General features: G+C 40.3%; 1 protein-coding gene across 1 annotated transcript; it reads left to right on the top strand.

The window, feature by feature from the left end:
- Window positions 1-1,506: 1,506 nt before the first annotated feature.
- nxph2a (neurexophilin 2a) lies at window positions 1,507-20,872 on the top strand. The gene is made up of 3 exons (XM_085136340.1): window positions 1,507-2,621; window positions 2,769-2,918; window positions 17,181-20,872. The coding sequence occupies exons 2-3, from the start codon at window positions 2,874-2,876 to the stop codon at window positions 17,925-17,927; spliced, it is 792 nt and encodes a 263-aa protein (XP_084992466.1). The 5' UTR covers window positions 1,507-2,621; window positions 2,769-2,873; the 3' UTR covers window positions 17,928-20,872.
- The last annotated feature ends 73 nt before the right edge of the window (window positions 20,873-20,945 follow it).

Raw genomic sequence — 20,945 nt, 5'->3', positions numbered from 1 at the left:
GAAGCTGAAAGCTCTGCCTCCCATTCTACTTTTAAATAGCATGAATCAAATGGAAATGTTCATTTAACAGGTGAATGCTACTAATATAAACAGGTGTCTGTTCAAAATGATTCCCTTACTAACCTCAGAATTTAAAGTATAAGCTTGCCCTTTAGTGTGTTATCAGTTTGTTGATAACTTTTTATGACTCAAACATATTGACATGCTTTACACCCTTGTTGATTAGACAGTGTGGTTGCAACATTGCCACTGAGTGAATGACTTAATTAGTTACAAATTTTTATGAGGGAACTTTTAGAAGTTTTAGAGTCCCGATGGCTGAAATCCAGGTAATATGAAAGGTAGCAGGAAAACTGATATGAGTTTAATGTTCAGGAGAGTGACATTTGATCCACCTCATGGCAGTTAAACCTGCACGTGCGCAGCCAGCACACCATTAAAAGTATTTGTGGACATGTGAAGTAAAGATTGAGGGGGCACTGTTTACACTGTTTTCCTGAAAAAGAGAGGATTGTCTGTATTGAAACATTACAAATCAAATGCTGGTGGCTCTAAAGTGCAAAGTTTGATATAGGAACAATATTAAATCAGTGCAGTCACTGTTCTTAATTGTTTTCCTTTGGTTTCTCCCTTCAATGAGAGCCAGTAAAAGGATGCGTTGTCATATGAAGAGGTCCTTTACTCTGTGATTTAATTATTTGTAATACACCTGACACCAGGTATTCAGTGTACAATTTAGAAGTACATGTTTCATTTTAATGTAAGAATTTTTTTTTGACAAAAATCCAGCTCATTTGTATACGGCTAAATAAGATTTAGCCTATAGCACGACTAAAACATAGTGTGAGTGTGTATGCATGCATAAAGTCTGTTTGTGGGATAGAAAAGAAAGTAATATAAGGTGATACAATCACACTGATCTGATACTGCCTTGATGGCTTACTCAGCAACATATTGTGCTGATCTGCTCTTACTGGGTTTCATTCTTTCACCTTCATATTTGGACTTTAACTTCTCAAGCACAAACCTTCTCTTGCCAAAATAATTGTCACGCATTCATGTTTACATAGAAATTTAAATAAATTCAAATATTCGCTAGTTGAAATGAAAAGATACAAACTGATGCTTTTAGTACAAACTAATTTCACCTCTGCTGCTGCAGCCTTTTCTGTAAAGCGACATTTTTCGCTTTAACCACATGATGGCGCCAAATTCAAAAGAACCGCTACGCCAGTACTAGTCACTGTAGGAAATCTGCATGCACAGCCACGGGGCCCCAGCAGTGAGGAGGACACTCCGCAGCTCTATTTAACAGTTGAAGGATTTTGCTCTGCGGTCTGGTTCCATTTGTGCTTTTACAGAAAATCACTGTTAATCAATACAAAGTTATCATGAGCGATTACCTTTTTATTCTCTAATGAAAGATTTCTACTCTGGTGGGAGTGGTCTCTTCCAGATGAGGGTCAACAAGCGGTTAGATTGATATGAAAATGATCTGCAATGTGTAAGCTGTGGACTTTAAAATCGACCGATCGAAACACACCTAACGCTCCTTTCCACTCCACCGCCATCTTTAAAACATCTTTTAGAAAAAGGTTGTTTCATCCCTCCAGTGGAGTTTTTGGAGATGTGCACATTCAGTGCCAAATATGTTTTGGCATCATGTGATGGCTCAACGCCTAAGAAACTTTTTGTTGTGTGTTTTCATTTATCACCCCTCTGTACTTGCACAGCGGTTGACCTTTTGTTGCCTACACTTTGTGGTCAGGATTGCAGCATCAGCTGAGTTTCCAGAAGAATAAGTGTCTCTGGTTGCTGTGCTTTTAGCTGCACGATGCAAACAGGAATGTCCACACATTTTGCGTTTGCAAGATGGGTTTAATACATGCAACGATTTTAAAGGCTTTTCTATACATTCTGCTAAAAACAGCTTGCATGCACTCTTATATAACTGGACATGTAAGCATTCGAGTCATCACACAAAACTTCCAACGAAAATCACGGCATAACTGTTCTCTGCGATTAAGCATCTAAACGTTAAGGGGTTAAACACGTGCGCGCTATGATGAACAAAACCGGACAACGGTGACATCAAGCTTTTACTTGTCTCTTAGATGGAGAGAGTAAGACTTCTAAGGTACATCTTTAGGTCTGAGTCTCTGAACGGATGCGCGCCGACCTTGGAGTCTCCAGACGCGCAGAAGAGGATTTTGCGCACTGAAATCAAGCAGAGCCTAAAAGCGAAGACAGCGAGCTGACTATTGTCTGTCTGACTGCAGTCCTGGCACTGGGATACGGGCACGCTTGGCTGTGTTTTACTGCGCATACTGACAACTTAAGACCAACATTGCTCCGGATTGAGTAAGGGAAAATATAGTCCACAGTTTATTTCGCTTTGCCTGGATTCTAAACTTAGAGGAGCGTTGTTACAGCTGAACTGCTTAATGTAGGCGCTTCACTACTATAGACGAGCCAAAGAGTCCCAGCTGCTCGGGGGAAAGTACCTCGACATCCTGAGAGACGTTTTGAGAGGATTTTAGGTCTCTTTGCTGAACGTGGACTGAGAGAGGATGATCCCAGCCGCCTTACCGAAATAAGTGAGGTATTGCCTTTACGAAACGGTAAGGAAAAGTTTAGTATATTTCTTGAATAATTCACTGCCCCCATCTTTGATGTCTTTCCAAATTAAAAAGAGACGTTTTAAATTATTTAACGACGTAAATATTTCCACTTTTCTCTCTCTCTCTCTCCCTCTCTCTTTCTTGCAGGTGATCATAGCGATGTTTCAGTGCCATGAGCGTCTTCACCTCTCCAAATCTTCCAGAGAGGATTTAATCCCCGCTCATCTTGAATAAGTCGACAAGTCGTTGAAGATGAGTCCTCTGCAAACATTCTTGTTGTTTTTCCTCCTGCACCAGGTGAGGAGTGAGATGAGTGAATGAAAAGAGGCTAATTATGCAGAAGCATGTCTCCGACTGAGAAAAAGTAGAGATGAAGCATTTTTATTATGCTGTAGGACTCTTACGAGATAATTATTTCTTCACTCTAGGTAATGGTTTAAACTTCTTTTGCTTATATTTGTTTTGTTGGCCTGTCTTTTATGTGGATCCTTATCACGCAGCTGTGCAAGACTTGTCTATCTCCACATTGTGCCAAACTGAATAATTTCCTGGCATGAAATTTTATTTGGCACAGTCATCAGGAGCAAATTCATTTGCCGAGCAGAACTCCTCATTCAGTCTTACAGGGATAAGCGTAATTGTTTTATGTTATCAGGGCTCGCACACTATTCAGTGAAATACTTTTCATGTGTTTTTTTTTAAATCCATAAAATAGTAAATAATTTAATACTCTTAGAAATGGCATCATTTCTTTCTTTTCTGTAGCCACTAAAAAATATGGTAAAAACAAACACAATGAATAACATAATGCAAACATAATGCATTTAGTAATCCTGGAAAGACTTCAGCTTTGCTTTAATGCACATCATGTATTCTACAATATGCAGTTAATTACCATAAAAGCATCTGAGTTTATTATTTCTATTTGATATTGTGGCTTTTTGTAAGACCATCAGCTTTCTCAGCTATGGAAATTTTACATTACATGCAGAGTGTTGCAAAAGGTAATAGGTTAGAATTAACAATTAGCTAATATTCTAAATAGAGACACAGAATTACCGAGGTAAAAAAAAAAATCTACTTAAGATATTTTATAAAATATGCTATTTATTTTTGTGCTGGTTTGCAAAGTTTAAATATTCTTTTCTTTCAGTGTTTATATTCAGTATTATGTCCTTGGGTGTGTTGCTTCTCTCAATCACAGCTCATCTGAAAATACAACCTGCCTCTTCATCCCTTCAGGTGCACCTTTGGTGATCACTGGAATCATTAGACGTCTGTGTTGAACCCCTAACCTGTTTTAAGTGTCTTTGCTCTCAAATTGTGGCCAGAGTTCTTTTTTTATTATTACTTTTTCCCCTTTCAAGACAACTGAGAACAATAGATGGAAATTGAAAAACCCAGGGATTTTAAAAGCTTGATGATAACGGTGATGTCCCTGTTAATCCAAAGAAAATTATTTAGTATTTACCAGAGAATGATTGTGTTAAGCTTCTAGACGTAATCTTTCTGTAGTCTAGTTCAGGTTTTAATGCAGCAAGCACTCGGAAGAAAGTTCATGAGCTTTTGGGGAGTATAAAGGCCTTTCCTACCCTTTCCCCACCCCCATCACATCGTGATGTTGTCCCCTATAGATAGTTGAATACAGCGAGGGTATTGGCGCTTTCGTCCTTGCTTTATGGATTCTTGCCATGATCAAACTTGCACCGAAAATGCCATGGGATCGAAGAAGTTCTTCACATCTGTGCCATCCTCAAAGAGGACCTCTTTAAAGATAGCCTTCAACTGTGCAGCTGCAGCAGCAAAGTGCTGTCTGCTTTGGCTGCGGTTGTAATCAGCCCTGTGCCTTCTGGGAGCTGTGCCTCCAGAGAGAGACAGACTGCCTCCCTGGAGAGGCTCTCTTTGTATGCCTCAGTAGCTTCCCTCCCAACAGATTCACCAATGTCTGACTGGGGATGTAGTGGCCCTTATCAATATTACCCTACCTTCTTAGGTTCAAAAAAATCCCAAATATCTGACCTTCAGTAAAGGAATGGAATGAGTGCTGCAATACTTCATGAAGTATGAATAAGATTTCTTTTTTGTTAGTGTATGAACCACTGAAAAGATGCACAAGGATAACGCCCATCAGCGCAAGGCCAGATTTTGAACCCGAGAAGCAGGGGATTGAGGATTGCACGCAGGACACTTAAACCCTTTGATATGAAATTTTTAAGCTTCTTGTTTTAAGTAAAAATCCAGAATTTGAAAAAGTGGTCCAAATCCTCAAAGACCCCCAGATAAAATCACACTTTTCTTCCCATTGCTCGTCACATGCACATTCAATTAAAAAGCGCTTAGAACATGAATCAAGCGGTGAAAATGTAACCCTGGACCCAGCATCTGTGCCATGCCCCAGGGACAAATAAGAGGGTCAAAGCCATCCTGGGAGAATCCATTCTTCCCCCTGACATCTGCTGCAGTTATCCTCTGTGCAATGACAGCAGAACAATGTAGATGAAGATGAAACATATTTGAGAGCCGTGCTCTCTGCCATCTCAGCCCGTCCTGCCCTACGTCTATACCAGAGACTGCACGCAGGGAAAGTGGGGTTTTCAACTCTGCTTGGGATTAAGTGTTAGGAGACGTTGACAAAGTCTATTACGCCTTTATGTCTTACTGCCGGGGTGAGAGCTCCTCTGGTAATATTATGTCACAACACAGCATCTATATGGCCCATGCCAAGAGGATCAGTCGCAGCGTTAGATGTATTGCTGCCTTTTCCGTTACCGAAAACACCACCCAGGGTTGAACTGAGCGCGGAAGACAAGAACGTCTTAAAAGATGGGTGTGACGCACTAGCGAGACGAAGCTTAGCTGGTTACTAGTAAGCTGAATGCGTCTTGTACTCCAGATCACGCCAGGCTTGGAGTTCATCCCTGCAACTTTGATGTGCAGTGATTTAAGGGATTACGAGTCATTTCCCAAAGGATTTAGCGTTAATTTTCTACAGTTAATAATTTATTTAAAAACATGTGTTTACTTGTTTGGTCATGCGAATATTTAAAAAAGTCTTTGTTACAAACAATCAGATATTTTAGACACAAATATTGCTGTAAAATTCTGCCAGAGGATTTTCCCCCTAGTTGTCCCCCCCCCCCCCCCCTGCAGTGGTAGAGTGAGACAGAGATGCTCTATTCAAAGGCAGAAAGGGTTCTGGCAAGGACAACAGTTTTATCCCTGTCTTCATAACAAAACACAAATTCTACATAAAATCCATCTCTAAGGGCTCTTTAACCCTTTTCCCCTTCCCCATGCTCAATTAGGTTTGGTTTTATTATTTATTTATTGTATATTTAAAGGCAACTAACACTGGGAAGTGTAATAAAATGTACAGTGGGGGGATTAGGAGCAGCTCTTTAATCTCACGCTTCTGATAATACTGCATGGGCTGATTGATTAGTTTTTCAGGAAGCTTATGTCAGAAAAACCTAATCCGTCTTTGGATTGTGCCAGCCTTGTAAGGTTTTCCGCGCTGCCACTTTATCATGGCGGCGAATTACAGAGCTGCTGGGCTGTGATAAGGTCCTCGTCTCTTTTACAGACCCCACCGCCCAACCCCCTGCACCTCCCTTTCCCTCTGGACAATAAAAAAAAAAAAAAAGTGTTTATATTCTTCACATCCCTGCTCTGCCTGGTCTTCACATCAACCTCTCCCAGGATTTGCCTTGTAAGAAAGGGAGAAAAAAAAGAGTGGAACTTAAGTCTTCAAAACCCCAGCAGAGAAATTGGGTGGAGAGAGGAAAAAAATATGAGAGAACACGTCTGGCAGACCAGTAGAAATTTCTGTGGAAGTGATTAAACATTGGATTGACAGAGTGAAGGGGCCTTGTATGCATGCGCTGCCTTCCAGGAATCATTTTGGAGCTTACATGGAGCTGATCTGTATCTGTGCTCATATTGGGGTCACAATCTTTCTAGCCAGGAGGCCTGACTAGATAATCCCTCATAAACAATACTGTCCGTGGCATTTTCAGTCCTCAACTTGTATGTTGTCTCAGACCTCTGAAGAAAAGGTTGTCGCTTCTCCGAGTGAAATCCCTCAAATGTAGCTCGCAGCCACTACAGGTTCTTCTGACTGCATTGAGCCCCGCAGCCTGCTCCTTTCCCAATCATCAGTCATAATTGTGTTTGTACTGGCAATAAATCCATGATAAAGGTCTTGAAATGAAGAGAAAGAAGCTCCAAATGATTGATAGCTATGACACAATTGCCCTTTGCTTTGACAATAAGCCTAATCACGCCACGGTATGGCCCATTAAAGACTTTAGTCAAACAATTATAAGCGGCACGGCTATTTTCCCGCTAGCTGCTCGTGGGATGTGAACTGTTTAGGATGAAGTGCAGAGCCTCTCTAGTGGTGCAGGAAACATTATGTTTAATATGATGTTGAGTTTCCTGATCTTGGTCCACAGCTATGAATTTTTATGGGCGATGTGCAGCCCGAGGCGGTGTTAGATCTCGAGGCTCTGCTACCTTATAGCATTGTCATTACCTCTCTGCAGTGTCAGAAGCATCCAGCACTCACTGATGCACAGCGCCAGTGTTTTGAAGACTGTTGTCTGTATTGCTTTTTACTGCCGTGCTGCAACAAAACTAAATGTCGCAATCAATTTATGGAGAGAAGAAGAAATTTTGCCTGCACCCAGAGAGGGGATGGAGTATGATGCCACGGTGCCACTTTTTCTTTTAATTAGTCAAATATTTACATTAACACTACGTCTACCAGCTACCACACTGCAATCACACGAAACCATGACTTAACAGGTGATGTTTCTTCTTTAAATAATTTCAAATTTCCTGAAAACTCTGACATAAGAAGTTGTTAATTACCGTCTGTGTGGTTCGTGGGGAAGGCAATCACATTTCATGTCAAAGCTCTGAGAAATGATTGACCTCTTTAATTAAAACTGTATTGCCTTTCTGTTAAAGGAAAAGTGTGACAGCTATAGAATAAGTACAATAAATCTCCCTTCTGATTATTCTCAGTTTTGCATTTCCTCCTCTGCCTCCAAGCTTTGAGCCCCCTTTTCTTTTTCAGCATGTCATTTTCAGCCATAACAAAGCACTGTCAGCTCCCCTCTGTCTTTGTATATTTCTTGTGAAGTACCTGTCTTCACAGCTACTCAGAGGAAAAAGGAAGCAACGTCTTTCCAACTCTTGTTTCTTCTTCAAAGAGCCCTGTTTCTGTGAAATCAGCCACGGCGCAATCTGCTCAGAGAACAGAAACAGTTTTGCTCTGTCAAATTTAGCGGACGTGCTTTTGAGCAAATCAAGCAAAAACATTTTGGAATAAAACACTCCTATCATTCACGGCGCGCATTTGAAGAGGAGAAAATGTAAAACTGGGGTTGTCGCACGCTCACAGAAAAGGAGCTCAGACAGAGAAACATTTAGATTGCGTCTTCCTGAGATGAAAGCAGAAAAAAACCCTAAAAGTAGAACTTTGAAGTATTAATTTAACAACAACACGCCATGCCTCCTTAAGCTGCGCAGTTTTACAAGCACATCTACCATTGTCGTACGAAGTATAAGGTGTTGAAACCAGTCAAGAGAATGGTAATTACACTGAGTCCAATGTGCTTTGTGGTATTATCCTACTCAATCCCTATCAGCTATCAGGCATACGGAGGTGCGTGGCAGGTGTCAGGAGCCAGCACAGGAGTTGGCGCTCTGACCATGTAAGGGGATTATGAAACTGATGATGCGTTGAAAGGTAACGTCTGCCTAAAAGTGAAGTGTTCAGGGCTTTGCAGCTGTCATATGTGGCAGGTGGGGAGATAACACTAGTATCCAGATTACCTGGAGGCTTTCGTCCCAGAGCCTCCCGTCACTCTCTCTCTCTTCTCTCTTGGTGGGATCTTTGTTAACACTTTGGAAACACCTGACATCATCGCTGAATTCAAAGTTTCCACACCAAGCCATGTTCACTAACATCCCATTTTCACCCCCGCGTATCATGCAGTTAATTAACAAACTGTCAGAATGCATTTTAATTGATACGGAGTATTTTATAGCAAGATGATGATGATTTTTCATTGTCTTTTGAACTGCAGAGTCAAAGTTTATGTGTTATTATGCTGCTAAAGTCACTGCATGTAAACGTCTATTTCATCCTAAACTTATCATGTGGGTGTCCACATTTTTACAGCTGCAAACACCTGTAAAAGGTAATTAAATGTCATATTTTAAGTATTTTAAAGCATTTTTTGCTCAATCCAGTTTAAAGTTAATTTGAAGATTCATTTTCAGGATGCAAAACCAATATATGTTTATAAAATGGCATTTATGAATTCTAAAATATCATGCAGATTATAGATGAAATTGCCCAGTTTAGTTAATAAATGCCCTCCTGACCAGCATTTGATGTGAACAATGGAACAATAAGAAAACAAAGGCAATTATTTAAAAGTTGTTGTTTATTTTTTAAAAACTTTTTCCTGGCTTGAGTAGAGATATTGAACACCACAAGACCTCTATGAATGCTATTTCATTGCTGAGATTAGTTTTGGGGGTGGCAGCGTGTTTGGTTGTGATGCCCACACGCACACACACACACACACACACACATGCACACACACACGGGCTCCTGCCAAAAATATAAATTTTTAAATAAAGAAGTCTTAAAAACAATTTTACCCAAAGAAAACAAATATATTGGATCTGGTAGGAAGTTAAATGAACTCTTACTGAAACTGACTTACACATGAAATACACTTCATAGCAAGATTACCTTTTTCCCTCCACATGAATGAAACGCCCTGCATTATATTGAACAGAAATTTTGTGATTTCTCTTGTCAAATGACAGATAACAGATAATTCATAGCCTTAAATACGGCTTTACAGTGGCTGCAAGCAAAAGGTCAGACAAGTGAGCAGACATAATGCGTCTCTTGGCATGGCAGGCTCTAACAGGACAGGCTCTGCCTCTCGTCGCAATCAAAGTATAACAGGCCCGAGCTAACGGTGGTGTAATTTCCTGTAATTTGTTCAGTTTAACAGGAGTCGCTGAAGCATGTTTCCACAACGACACGGCGGGAGAAGCAATTGTGTATTATTTGGACTGCCTGGTACATTGTCTCCTGCAGGGCAATAGGTGGCAATAGTAAATGTCCAAAAGAGTTGAGGCGAGGCGACGTTTCGGTCATTGTCATTTCAGATGCAGAGGAAAAAGAGAGGATTGTGTGATCGAGCCAGACAAGAACAACGCTGACACTATTAACATGACTAATGGCTCACATCGTATGATTTATGCTAGCCAAAGGAGGGTTATATTACGTGCTATAATTTATGCTAATCATAGGTTGCAAGCAGCCCCAAGTGACATCATGAGCTGTCAGATAATGTTTTCCCACAACGTCTGCATGCAAACAGGCACAAATAATAAATTTGGGTTCAATATGCTTTAGATGCTATAATAACTCAACAAGGCCAGATTTGTTGCACTGTATTTGTGTGAAAGCAAAATAGGACTTGACTGGAGACAAACTCTACTGCTTTAAATTCGGCATACTTGGAATTTTTTTTGAAGATGAATGTGGGCAGGTGTTGGAGTTGCTCTCTTTTGGGACATATTACCCTTTCTTTTTTCATCAAAAGAGGTTTAGGGTCAAGGGCAGCTTTAGATCAACAGCATTGCAAGTAGTGGAAATAAGAGTGTCTCTCACTGAGACGAATGCTCGCTGATGTCGGCTCTAAGACATTAACCCTCATCCTCTGCTGTCTTCATAGATAATTTCTGAAAAATGGCTTCAAGTAGTTAATATTCAGTGATGTAACACACGACAGAAGGTCTAAGCAACAGCTGCAATTCTTCCTAAGTTCCTAAAAAAGGTGGGCGGAGGGGTGAGCCTGAAAACTAAGTGTAATATTTTTAATAGATGAAAATATGCATCCAACTTTTGGGAAAAGCAATCAGATATATTATGTTTCTTTCTGCTGCTTTTTGCACACAAAGCTCTCAATTTGTAACAATTTTTCTCTTTTCACATGCCTCTCAAATTTTAGGCTTTAGTTACACTCCATTAAATATTGCACGGCTAGAAAAGATCCAACCTAAAACTAACAAGGATTTTTATGTGGCTGGGTGCCTGCGTTTGCCTTTTCTCTTTGCTCCAAGCCAACATGAAGAAACGCACCATAACAATCTGCAAAGTCACACACATCTGATTTTTTCTTGCAATTAAATCAACAAGGTTTCAATACATATTTCATGCGAAGCAAGAAATCCAATATTCATACTTATTATTATCTCTGTGCTCAAGCACCAAAGTTGGATTTTTATTTTACTCATAGATATGCCTCTTCGCCCATCCACCGAATTTCCTGATAGCGCCAGTGGACTTGTTACATATTATGATAGCGATGCGATGATCCTCTATGTTTCGGGCAAATCTGTCAACAGTAAGAAGGAGAAGCGATGAGTGTGTAGATACAGAGCTAGCGATACAGCTGGGATTATAGAAATGAAAACATCAGCATCACGTCTTTTTGAGCTTGTCTTCCTGCCCTCTCCTCATCGTCAACACTTGTACAGAATGTGTAGACAGCTACAGACTGGCCTTCTGTAAATACACGGCAGTGGTTAAAGGAGTGGCTTTACAGTCAGTATGAAAATCATATACTACACAGAAATGTAACCACTAAAGAAATGCACTGAATTTCTACTCGGCACCAAGTGTACCAGTATATTTTCACCACAAATAATGTGAGCTGTGTACGCTGAAGATGAATTAAAATTGAGATCTATAACATCTTTTGCAGGAATGTCACGACACTAGAGGCTGTAGTCTGTCTCATTTTCACAGAGGTCAGGTGGTAATGGCCTAAAGGATTATACTGGGGGGTAGCAGATATGCTACATGCACACTCACTCACTAACTGTAGCCTCCTGTGATTGGTAAGCTGCCCCCGGTGTGTCGATTTGCTGTTACGATCCACCACAGTGCAGAAGCACCTGCCATGTGACTCCCTGGACGGCCTCTGATTAAAAGTGATGGGTTTGGAGCGTGAGGCTGTCCCAGCGATCTGAGCACCAATCTATTCTTCAGCAGAATGTAGACTCTCTCTGTGGGCTGCTTTAGCGCCTCCAGGGCCTCCTCTCATGGAACCGGCTCTGGGTGTAAATCATTACAAATGATATGCCCTGTAACATCAGGAGGAAGATGGCTAAGGAAGGACTTTGCGCAGACGATTGCAGGCTGAGAATAGTTTTAATCTGAAAGATGCTTCTTGTCATGTTGAATGTTTGGAAGCAAGAGTCTGCAATCCATCCAGCTCTGCTACATTTTTTTGGTCTAATGCTAGCAGCACTGGCTGAGCAGCTCCTAATATGACAGGTGTTTCGTCGCAATAGAGCTGGGTAAGTATTACGAAAGGCAGTGGCAAAGGCGGTGCAATTTTTGTGGGGTGTCCAGATTTTTACTATGTGGAAGCGCATCAAGTTAATGAAGCTTCAGACACAGAAAATTAGCAGAGAAATGAATTTCACCACCAAAGTGAGGTCAATTTGCACAGATAAATCCATGAAGAACAGTCGAGTGCATCATTGGAACTGCTCGGTTTGCACTGATGAGCAGGTTAATTGCCCATTTTGTTTATTGTGAGAAAGATGCCTGAAACCAATTTTCCCCAGACGCATATCTCAGCCTTATGCACTGGGAAAAAAAATCAGCTATGGAAAACCCAGAAACAGATTAGTTTAGCTTGCCTCTGTATCAACTTCATTTCCTGAGCAAAAATGTGATTTAAAAACCAAAACAGAAACAGAAAAGCAGACTTCAGATCACGAGTTGGCCACATTGTCGGTTGTGAAAGGCTGTGAAAGATTTGGACACCATCAAAGTACAAAAGCTGTAGACCTGCCCGTGGACCAGAACCCATCACAACCAAACACACTGCCACCAGCTTCTCTCTCCAAATGCATTTTAACGGCATCTCTTTAGATGATCCAGAAGCCAGATGTCACTGGTTTCTTAATAACTTTCTAGAGGCTAGTTCTGGTCACTATGGCAATTACCTTTATGTCAAGCCTCTAAAAGATATGTCTACCCACGGGACAAGCAGGCAGCCAGCTCCATAATGCTCGTTACAGATGAATGTCGAGGCTGATTCATCCTGACTCGCTGTGTGGTTCGCTGCTGCTCAACCTACTGTCAGGATGTAAGTTTCATGAAAAGCTCTTGATTGTACTGATTGCCACAACATTAGATTGAATTGCCTATTTATGCATGGTTCTGTAGGAAAAGGCCCCCGAGGTATAGAAATGACAGGTGAAAAATAAAAGCCACAGATGTTCATGTCTGTAATAATAATTCTTAATAATGATTCTTTTTTATGTATAAGAATACATTACTTAAACAGTCTTTTTCCATTTAGATTTAATTGTGGGTTGTAAACTATATTTGGCCCCATAATTTCCTAAAAAAAATGCTGTTTTGAATGCAAACATATACAAGCATAAACATTTTACTCCTGACATTATATATGTATATACATATACACTTTTACCAGTCCAAATGTGTTTTATTTATTTAAATTTAGAATTCTAGTCACTATAATGTCAAAGATGGAGTGTCTATTAAAAAAGAAGGCTTAGCTTAGCTAATGAGAGTGATTAAGGTGCTCTTTCAGAGAGGAACCGTGTGTTTTATGCATGACATTTGACAGTGAACTGGAAATATCAGCTATTAGCACCTTGTGTGAGACCTTACTGTTTTTGCTCATCTTGGTGGATGCACATTAAAATTACCAGGAAACTGTTTGGTGCATAGGCCTTTATGTTTACTGCTGTATCACTAAATGTAGTCTTTTATAGGGCAGATAGAACACTGAGTGTTGTGGTGTAAAAGCGCGATATCTGTGCCGGGGTGTCTGAGGTTCACGCATGTCTTTGTGTTTTAATGTAGGACATGCAGGAAAAGGAAGAAGCTAAACCACACTAGCAGATATCCGTAATGTTTGCCACGAGTCACTGTGCCTTGTGCTGTTGAAATGAGGTCTGGTGTTTTCAGCTCTATAAGTCTACAGTTATTATCATAATAATGTCTTGTTTCAAGTTGCCCTGAAACGCCTCTAGCACGGCAGCGCCGATTAAGAAATCTTAATTAAGCTTTTGTAGATTCTCCTTCATCAGACCTTGCCTTTCCCCCCCCCCTTTTTTTTGTACAAAACCTCAGAATCCTTTAGTCGGTTTTAAGAGACATCGCTGCTGCCTAAATGAACAAGGTGTGCTCGAGTGTGTGTTGGTGCTGTGGTTGTGCAGGGAGGCAGCGAGAGAGAAAGAAACCAAAGCCTATGTGTCAGTGCCAGCTTTCAAGTTCCTAGTGCTTCATCTCTCTTGGGGCATTTAAGTATTAGATATCCCTCTGCTGATCCCCTTGTTGTCACAGCAATTTCCCCAGTTGCTCATCATACTTAAACTCCTCTCTCTTTTCCATTATAATCATCCTATACAAAGCACACCTGAGATTTACGCAGAAAGACAATTTGGTTTCACCTCTGAAGCCGCGCAGCATGTACACCCAACGTGTTAAAGATATAACAGTTTGAGCTGGTGGGAAGACAAGTGCCATATCTTCCTTGTTCACAGCAGAGGAAAAATGTTCCTATTGAGAGCCTGCAGATTTTATGCTTAGCATCATCTGCTGTTGTGATGTTATAAGAGTCAAATCAAATTAACAGCTGAGCTCACATAAGGTATTACTAAGTGGCTGTATCAGTGGGGAATAACGCCACTGGAATTGGTTGATTAAATGACTTTGGATGTGATGAACTACACATAGGGGCATTATTACAGTGTTGCCTCATTCATCCATGTTTACAGGGAGCAACTGTCTTAATTAAGCATTGTGAGAGGTGATAAATGGGCCGGGCTCACTGTCCGTGGGAGACCCATTGATTTCACATTACATATCCAGATAGGCGAGCCATTACCTTCCGCTTTAGGCATTAAAGTGTTACCGCAGTCTCGGACATAAGCAGCACAGTAAAGCGAAGCTGTAATTATAAGACAGAGCAGCACAGCTTAAGGTGAATGTAGCCCTGTTACATTTCAGATGGAAAGGTTTGGGAATATGTGACAAAACAAATTGTGCTAGACAGACCTAGTTTGTTAGCTTTATACACATATGCCTCAGTTCAGCTTACAGCAAAAATATAATTAGTCTGGAAATAGTATGCAGCATCTCTGTGAGAATTCAAGCAGCCGCTGCTCTGTACTTTCAACATCTGCTTCTCTCAGTGATCCCTATAACTGGGCCCGGGGAAAACCCAGCACTACTAATTACTAATAAAACTAGCTAAGCTTATTGCTGTGAATTATTAAAGCTTTATCTGAAGTGGACCAGGAATCGCTCCTAAAGCTAAACGGCTTTGAGGTACAAGGAGGGATCACAGTTCATTGCTGCGTCTGGATTAGCACTTAGCACTATACTTTATATACGTATATACTTTATATGTACGTACTTTATGACACTACCGTGGAAGACTGTTTATAGGTGGACGCGAGCTAAAGTTTAAATTCACCTTTCCCTGAAGTCCATGGGAATATCTGTGCACTCTAAATATCAGAATCTGCTTGAGTTCATCAGTGCATCATGTGTTCAGTTTAAAACAAACTTCTTGTTTCCTCCCTTCTGTGGTGCCCTCGCTATCTAGCAGTAGTGTATTACATGCTATTTATTTGCATGTGCATGCACTTTTTAATGTTATATTTATATTAATGATTATTTTCTATTTATTTATTTATTTGGTTGTTGTTAAGTGATGCCCAGTGAATGCTATTTAGCTTCTTGCACAGACCTGTAATAATCTTCAGTATCCTATTACTGAGTTTACAATAGTACGAGATGCTGCTGTTGAATTTTCTGTATTTAATCTTTATTTCATTTGTGAATATCTGTTTGTTTCCCCTTTCTTTATTAATGAACCCATAATGACTCATTTCATAAATATCTATAACAAAGGATTTTAGGATATGCTAGAAGATGAATGTGAAAATTGTACATACTGCCCCTAGAGTAGTAGTTTTAACTGGCAACCAATTCCAGGAAGAGCCCCAAACCTTTTGGAGGTGTAAAAATCTGCCAAATGAAACATGTGGAGCTACCTTCTGTGGTGACGCCTTGTGAATATTATTTATTTATATTTACTCTATGGGTAAATGTTTTTACCATCTGCTTTATACCAATGGCAGTTCTCAAAAACACAGATTTAAACTTCATACATACCAAACCCAAGAACCTTTTACTGTTAACTTGTAAGGTGGAAGTTGCTCTTCAGAACTGGCAATCGTGCGTAAGGTTTATCTAACATTAACCACATTAGTTATTCATAGGCTCATGTTGTCTATATGCACTATCATTTTAGCTCTCTGCAGCTGCAGCTTTGCTGCTTTTCTGTGCTTTTTTCATTATTTGTGTATGTACCTTTCTCTTCCTCTGCTCTGCTACATGTCAGTGAAACAGACAAATGCAAAGCAGAGTAACAAAGTATAATGAATGTGAATTCATCTATGTAGAATTACCAAATAGAAAGTTTTTAAAGAACACCCATCAATCCATTTTCTTAAACCCTTAACCAACTAGGGTAGTAGAGGAAGCCTCTTAGCTGACAGTGAGTGACAGGTAGAACACCTTGGACAGCCTATCAGTCCATCACAAGGCTAAGACCAAAAGACACAAAACCATTCTCAGTCAAATTCCCACCTATTGCCAATTTAGAATCACAAATTAACCTAGCACGCATATCTTTTGGAGGAAACCAGAGCACACAGAAAAAACTTATGCAAGCACAAGGAGAACAGTCAAATTCCACAAAGAAAGTCCCTGAGCTGAACAGGAGGTTAAAACCCAGAACTTTCTGGCTTTGAGGTTGCCACTTTTAAATGAAAGTCTATAAAACACTACTGCCATCTGAAAAAGAACATATCAGAAAAACTAAGTACACCCCATGATTCATGAGCATCTTTAGGGACAATAACTTGAAGTAATTGTTTTCTGTGTAACTTTATCAGTCTCTCCCAGCATTGTGGGTCCACTCTTATTTACAGTGTTGCTTCAGTTCATTGAGCTTTGTGAGCATTCATTTATGCAGTTCTCTTAAGAAGTGAACATAAACAGTTGCAGATTGTAGATTTGTTGGCATGCTTGGGATCATTGCGCAACCTAGTTGGGGCCAACCTTTAGCTGGTGCTGTGGCTGTTTTGATGGCCTTGGGGTGAATTTGGCACTCCTGGGAAGATCGTGGCATTGTGTTATGATACACCTGAATGCCCCAGACCGGCAAACTGCTAAAATGTATTTATAGAGGTGATCACACTTGCTAACGATCAGTTATTATTAGCAGCACTTGGCTGCTATCTACCCTTTTCACATGACTGCACAGAGTTTTGTTAAAACTTTCTTATACAGGTCACGTTAACAAGCAATGAATTTGAATGAATGAAATTGCATTTCACAAAGGTTTTCACGTCGGTTAATTGTTTTTTCTATCTACCTCTGTTCTGTTTCCTATCAAGGTCTCGTGCAGGAAAGTGCATGGAGGAGTCACAGAACTCATCGAGTGGAGGGACAGCAATAATGAACAGAAGATATCTCCCACCGGGGCCAGTCCACGGATCCTCAACCCCCTGCGTTTGTTTGCCAGGGGCTCCCCCGAGTTCAAGAGTAACATAAGGGAAATGACATATTTACACAGCATGGAGGACTTTTGGGACTGGTTATCTAACCAGACAGATGTTCAGGGCGCACAGGCCAGAACTAAACGCAGACCCATCGTCAAGACTGGCAAATTCAAAAAGATGTTTGGTTGGGGAGACTTCCACTCCAACATCAAGACTGTCAAACTCAACTTGCTGATCACAGGAAAGATTGTGGACCATGGGAACGGCACCTTTAGCGTTTACTTCCGCCACAACTCCACAGGTTTGGGGAATGTGTCGGTGAGCCTGGTGCCACCTTCCAAAGTGGTGGAGTTTGAGATTGCCCAGCAGTCCACACTGGAGACCAAAGACACCAAATCTTTCAACTGTCGCATTGAATATGAGAAGACGGATCGCAACAAGAAGACTGCCTTGTGCAGCTTTGATCCATCCAAGGTGTGCTATCAGGAGCAGACGCAGAGCCATGTGTCATGGTTATGCTCAAAACCCTTCAAAGTCATATGCATCTACATAGCCTTTTACAGTGTAGACTATAAACTGGTCCAGAAGGTATGCCCTGACTACAACTACCACAGTGACACACCTTACTCCTCAACAGGGTGACCTAGTAGTTGTTAGTCTGCATCAGCCTTTTGTTTTATCTTCAAATAATGTAAATGTCAAGCTCTAAACTCCTTATCCCAAAATACCTAAATACCTGAGACATGTTGCAGGAAGTGCGACTTATGAAGGGACGCACACTGGAGGGATTTGGTGAAACTTTTGTATATACTACACAAATACACAAGTTTAACACTTCAGATAGTTAGGTGTACAGGGACTTGGCTTTAGGGGTTGGCTTGGGATTCAAAAGGTAGTTACCAGCCCTGGAAGAATCCACCACATCACAACAGCACATGTTCTCTGTAAACCACGGGTATAATTAGTATGTTGTCCAGATGTTTCCTTCAAGGCTAGACTATAGGCATGGAGCCCTGCTGAGTTGGAAGCGTGTAGCTGGCTTCTGGAAGAGCTGCACTCATGCCAACTTTTTCAAACAATTTTCGAACCTTGTTTAAATAGTAATGTGACAAAATATGACAGGGCTTTAAATAATGTTAACAATTACAATACCTAAACATTAATAAAGCTATTCAACAGGGCATAAAATGAAAAAAAAGAAAAGAAATCCCATTTGGAAGATCACTGCATTAAGAATGATTAGTCAAAATGATCATTGCCTTTGAAGTGGCGCTAACATCCATTTATACCTGTTAACAGAACACAGACAGGACAGTATCTATTATTTCAAATTATTTTGATCAATGGAATTATTTCATTAAGGAATGAATAATTAATATGGTCTTAATACTGATCTGTTATCGTTCTTTTGTGGGACTAAAAGCAAGTGACTTGACTGATTCAAACCAATTTCTAAAGTGCTCATGACAAAATAAGTCCATCCAACTAATCTAATGCATAAGAAACTTGAGAGCATGATCATACATTACTAACAAACTGTATGTAGGCACATATCCTAGCTTAACATGGCTGCAGCCTTGTTTGCGCCTTAAAATGTGTTGGTTTTCTGCTACAATTATCATAAGGCATGTGTATGCTAAACTAGTCTGAGATCCAACATCTGTGTTTGCAGGATGCACTTTGAGGCATCAGCCTGCCTAGTGAGCCCCACAGTGGATTAATGTGTCAGGAGAGGTGGGGAGGGGGAAGCAATAATTGCAGGACAGGTGGATTTAGTGAGTCTGGCAGACAATTATCAGCACTTTGTCATGGTTCTGCCACCAGCCCTGACATTACCTGTCTTTAATAGGCTTTAATTAGCCTGGGAAATTTCATTTACCAAGAGTGGAGAAACAAAAAGGTGGGGGTAAAGGCAAAAGTACAAAATCCATCTGCAATTTTAATGAGAAGAGGGACTAAATTTGAAATATAAGACATTTCCCAATAGTACAGCAGGCTTAAGTTGGCTGACTTTGTGTAAAAGTGGATAACATTCAGTCTTGTAGTACATGGTGTAATGTGTTCGAGTCAAAAATCACTCAAAGTTTTTTTTTAAGCTTTTGTTAAAAACCATTCGCATATTAAACGGCATGAGTTTTGTTATCTGGAGATACCCAGGGTTTTTAGGTTAGGGCATGTGCCACTAAAGACAAAGAATACGTTTCTGTTAGTGTCATTTTATTGGATGTATCTCACGTCCATCCACTTCAGCTGTAAATGATTCCATCACCTTATACATGAGGTGAGGTGTACGATAAGGAACTTAACTCGGAGTTGATCTATGTTGATGTTTTGGTTCTGCTCCTTTGTGCAAATGCTGTGTGTTAATGTGTAAAACTAAACGTGTTTAATGATTATGGTTTCAAAGTAAATGATGTCAGATTATCCTAATTTTTCCAGAGAACTCTATCAAGTATACTGTACCTTATTTTTTGGTGTTTGTTAAGAAATATCATGTAGATAAATGTCATATTTCAGCTGATGGTTAGATTGCTGTTATTTCATTTTTTGTAACTGCAGATTGTACCCAGTTTGATTTCTGCTTGCTCAAAATTGTTTCAATAGTTTCCCTTGTAAAATAGGAGTAAAAGCTCTTCTGTGTATAGTGTAATTACACTTTTCATTTTGGAATATTTGATTTCAGATTTTGTTAAAATGTAACTGTAAAGATCAATTTAGGTTTTTATGGCATTAAACCTTATTTGAACTTGGCTCAAAGCATGCTGTCACACCGAGTCAGGTCTAGTCTGTTGGTGCTCGTAGTTGTCTCGTTTCATTCCTGAAAGGACTTCTCAACAGGATAAACACACAATTTTAAGAGGTACATTTCAGGGTAGCTTTTTAATGGGCAATAAATCTGTGTCCACAGGCGTGGATGATACCAGAGGTACACCTCAGGGAGCACATCCATTTTGCCGTAGCCATCAGGGACAGGGGTCTTTTCATTCGCTTCCATTACTCTTATCTGATCAGGGTGAGGCACCTACTCCTTATAGGCATCAAGTCACACTACGCTTTCCTGCTGCATGCACCCAAATCCCCTGGAAAACTACAAGGAATGTTAACATACATTTCACTTCTCAGCATTCAACGCTTATTTCCGACAATCAATATAAGAGGAAAAAAAAATTCAATTTTGACACTGCAGGCATCTCTCTCTTTCAAGCTTTAAAGTTAGTAGAGGAACGCGAAGGAGGAAGATAAAAGGTTGGAGAGGCGTCCTAAAGCAGAGATGGTATCAGGTCTTTTCCTGGGATCTGTGCTGAGAGGGGCGGATGAGGATCAGCGAGCTGCTGATGAAGACTTCTCTTCCAGCAGAAAAGAGCAGCCTCACATTCACTTTAATTAGGGCTTGTGCCAAGCATTCACACATAAAATAGGGGGGGGGGGAAGCACGTCTTTTATGTGCTGAACAAAGGTTCAACATTTAACATGGCACTATGCTAACCTGCAGTTAAAGCACATTTTCTTTTGATTATCACAGTGGTGTTGTTGTCGAATTATTATTTTCAAACGAGAACCCCTCAAAAAAAAAAAAAAAAAGAAAATCACCCCAGCCTGATACCTGCACCCATTAGTACAACCATTAAAAGAAACGGTGTGGATAATAACCATCCTTCC

Source organism: Neolamprologus multifasciatus, chromosome 16 (assembly GCF_963576455.1).
Source record: "Neolamprologus multifasciatus chromosome 16, fNeoMul1.2, whole genome shotgun sequence".
NCBI classification, from domain to species: domain Eukaryota; kingdom Metazoa; phylum Chordata; class Actinopteri; order Cichliformes; family Cichlidae; genus Neolamprologus; species Neolamprologus multifasciatus.
Note: the sequence above shows the minus strand (reverse complement) of the source record. Positions and strands in the feature narration are given on the sequence as shown.

Coding starts and splice junctions, on each gene's coding strand:
- nxph2a (XM_085136340.1), top strand. CDS start 2,874: ATGAGTCCTCTGCAAACATTCTTGTTGTTTTTCCTCCTGCACCAG. Junction 2,919..17,180: donor TGTTTTTCCTCCTGCACCAG/GTGAGGAGTGAG, acceptor TTTCCTATCAAG/GTCTCGTGCAGGAAAGTGCA.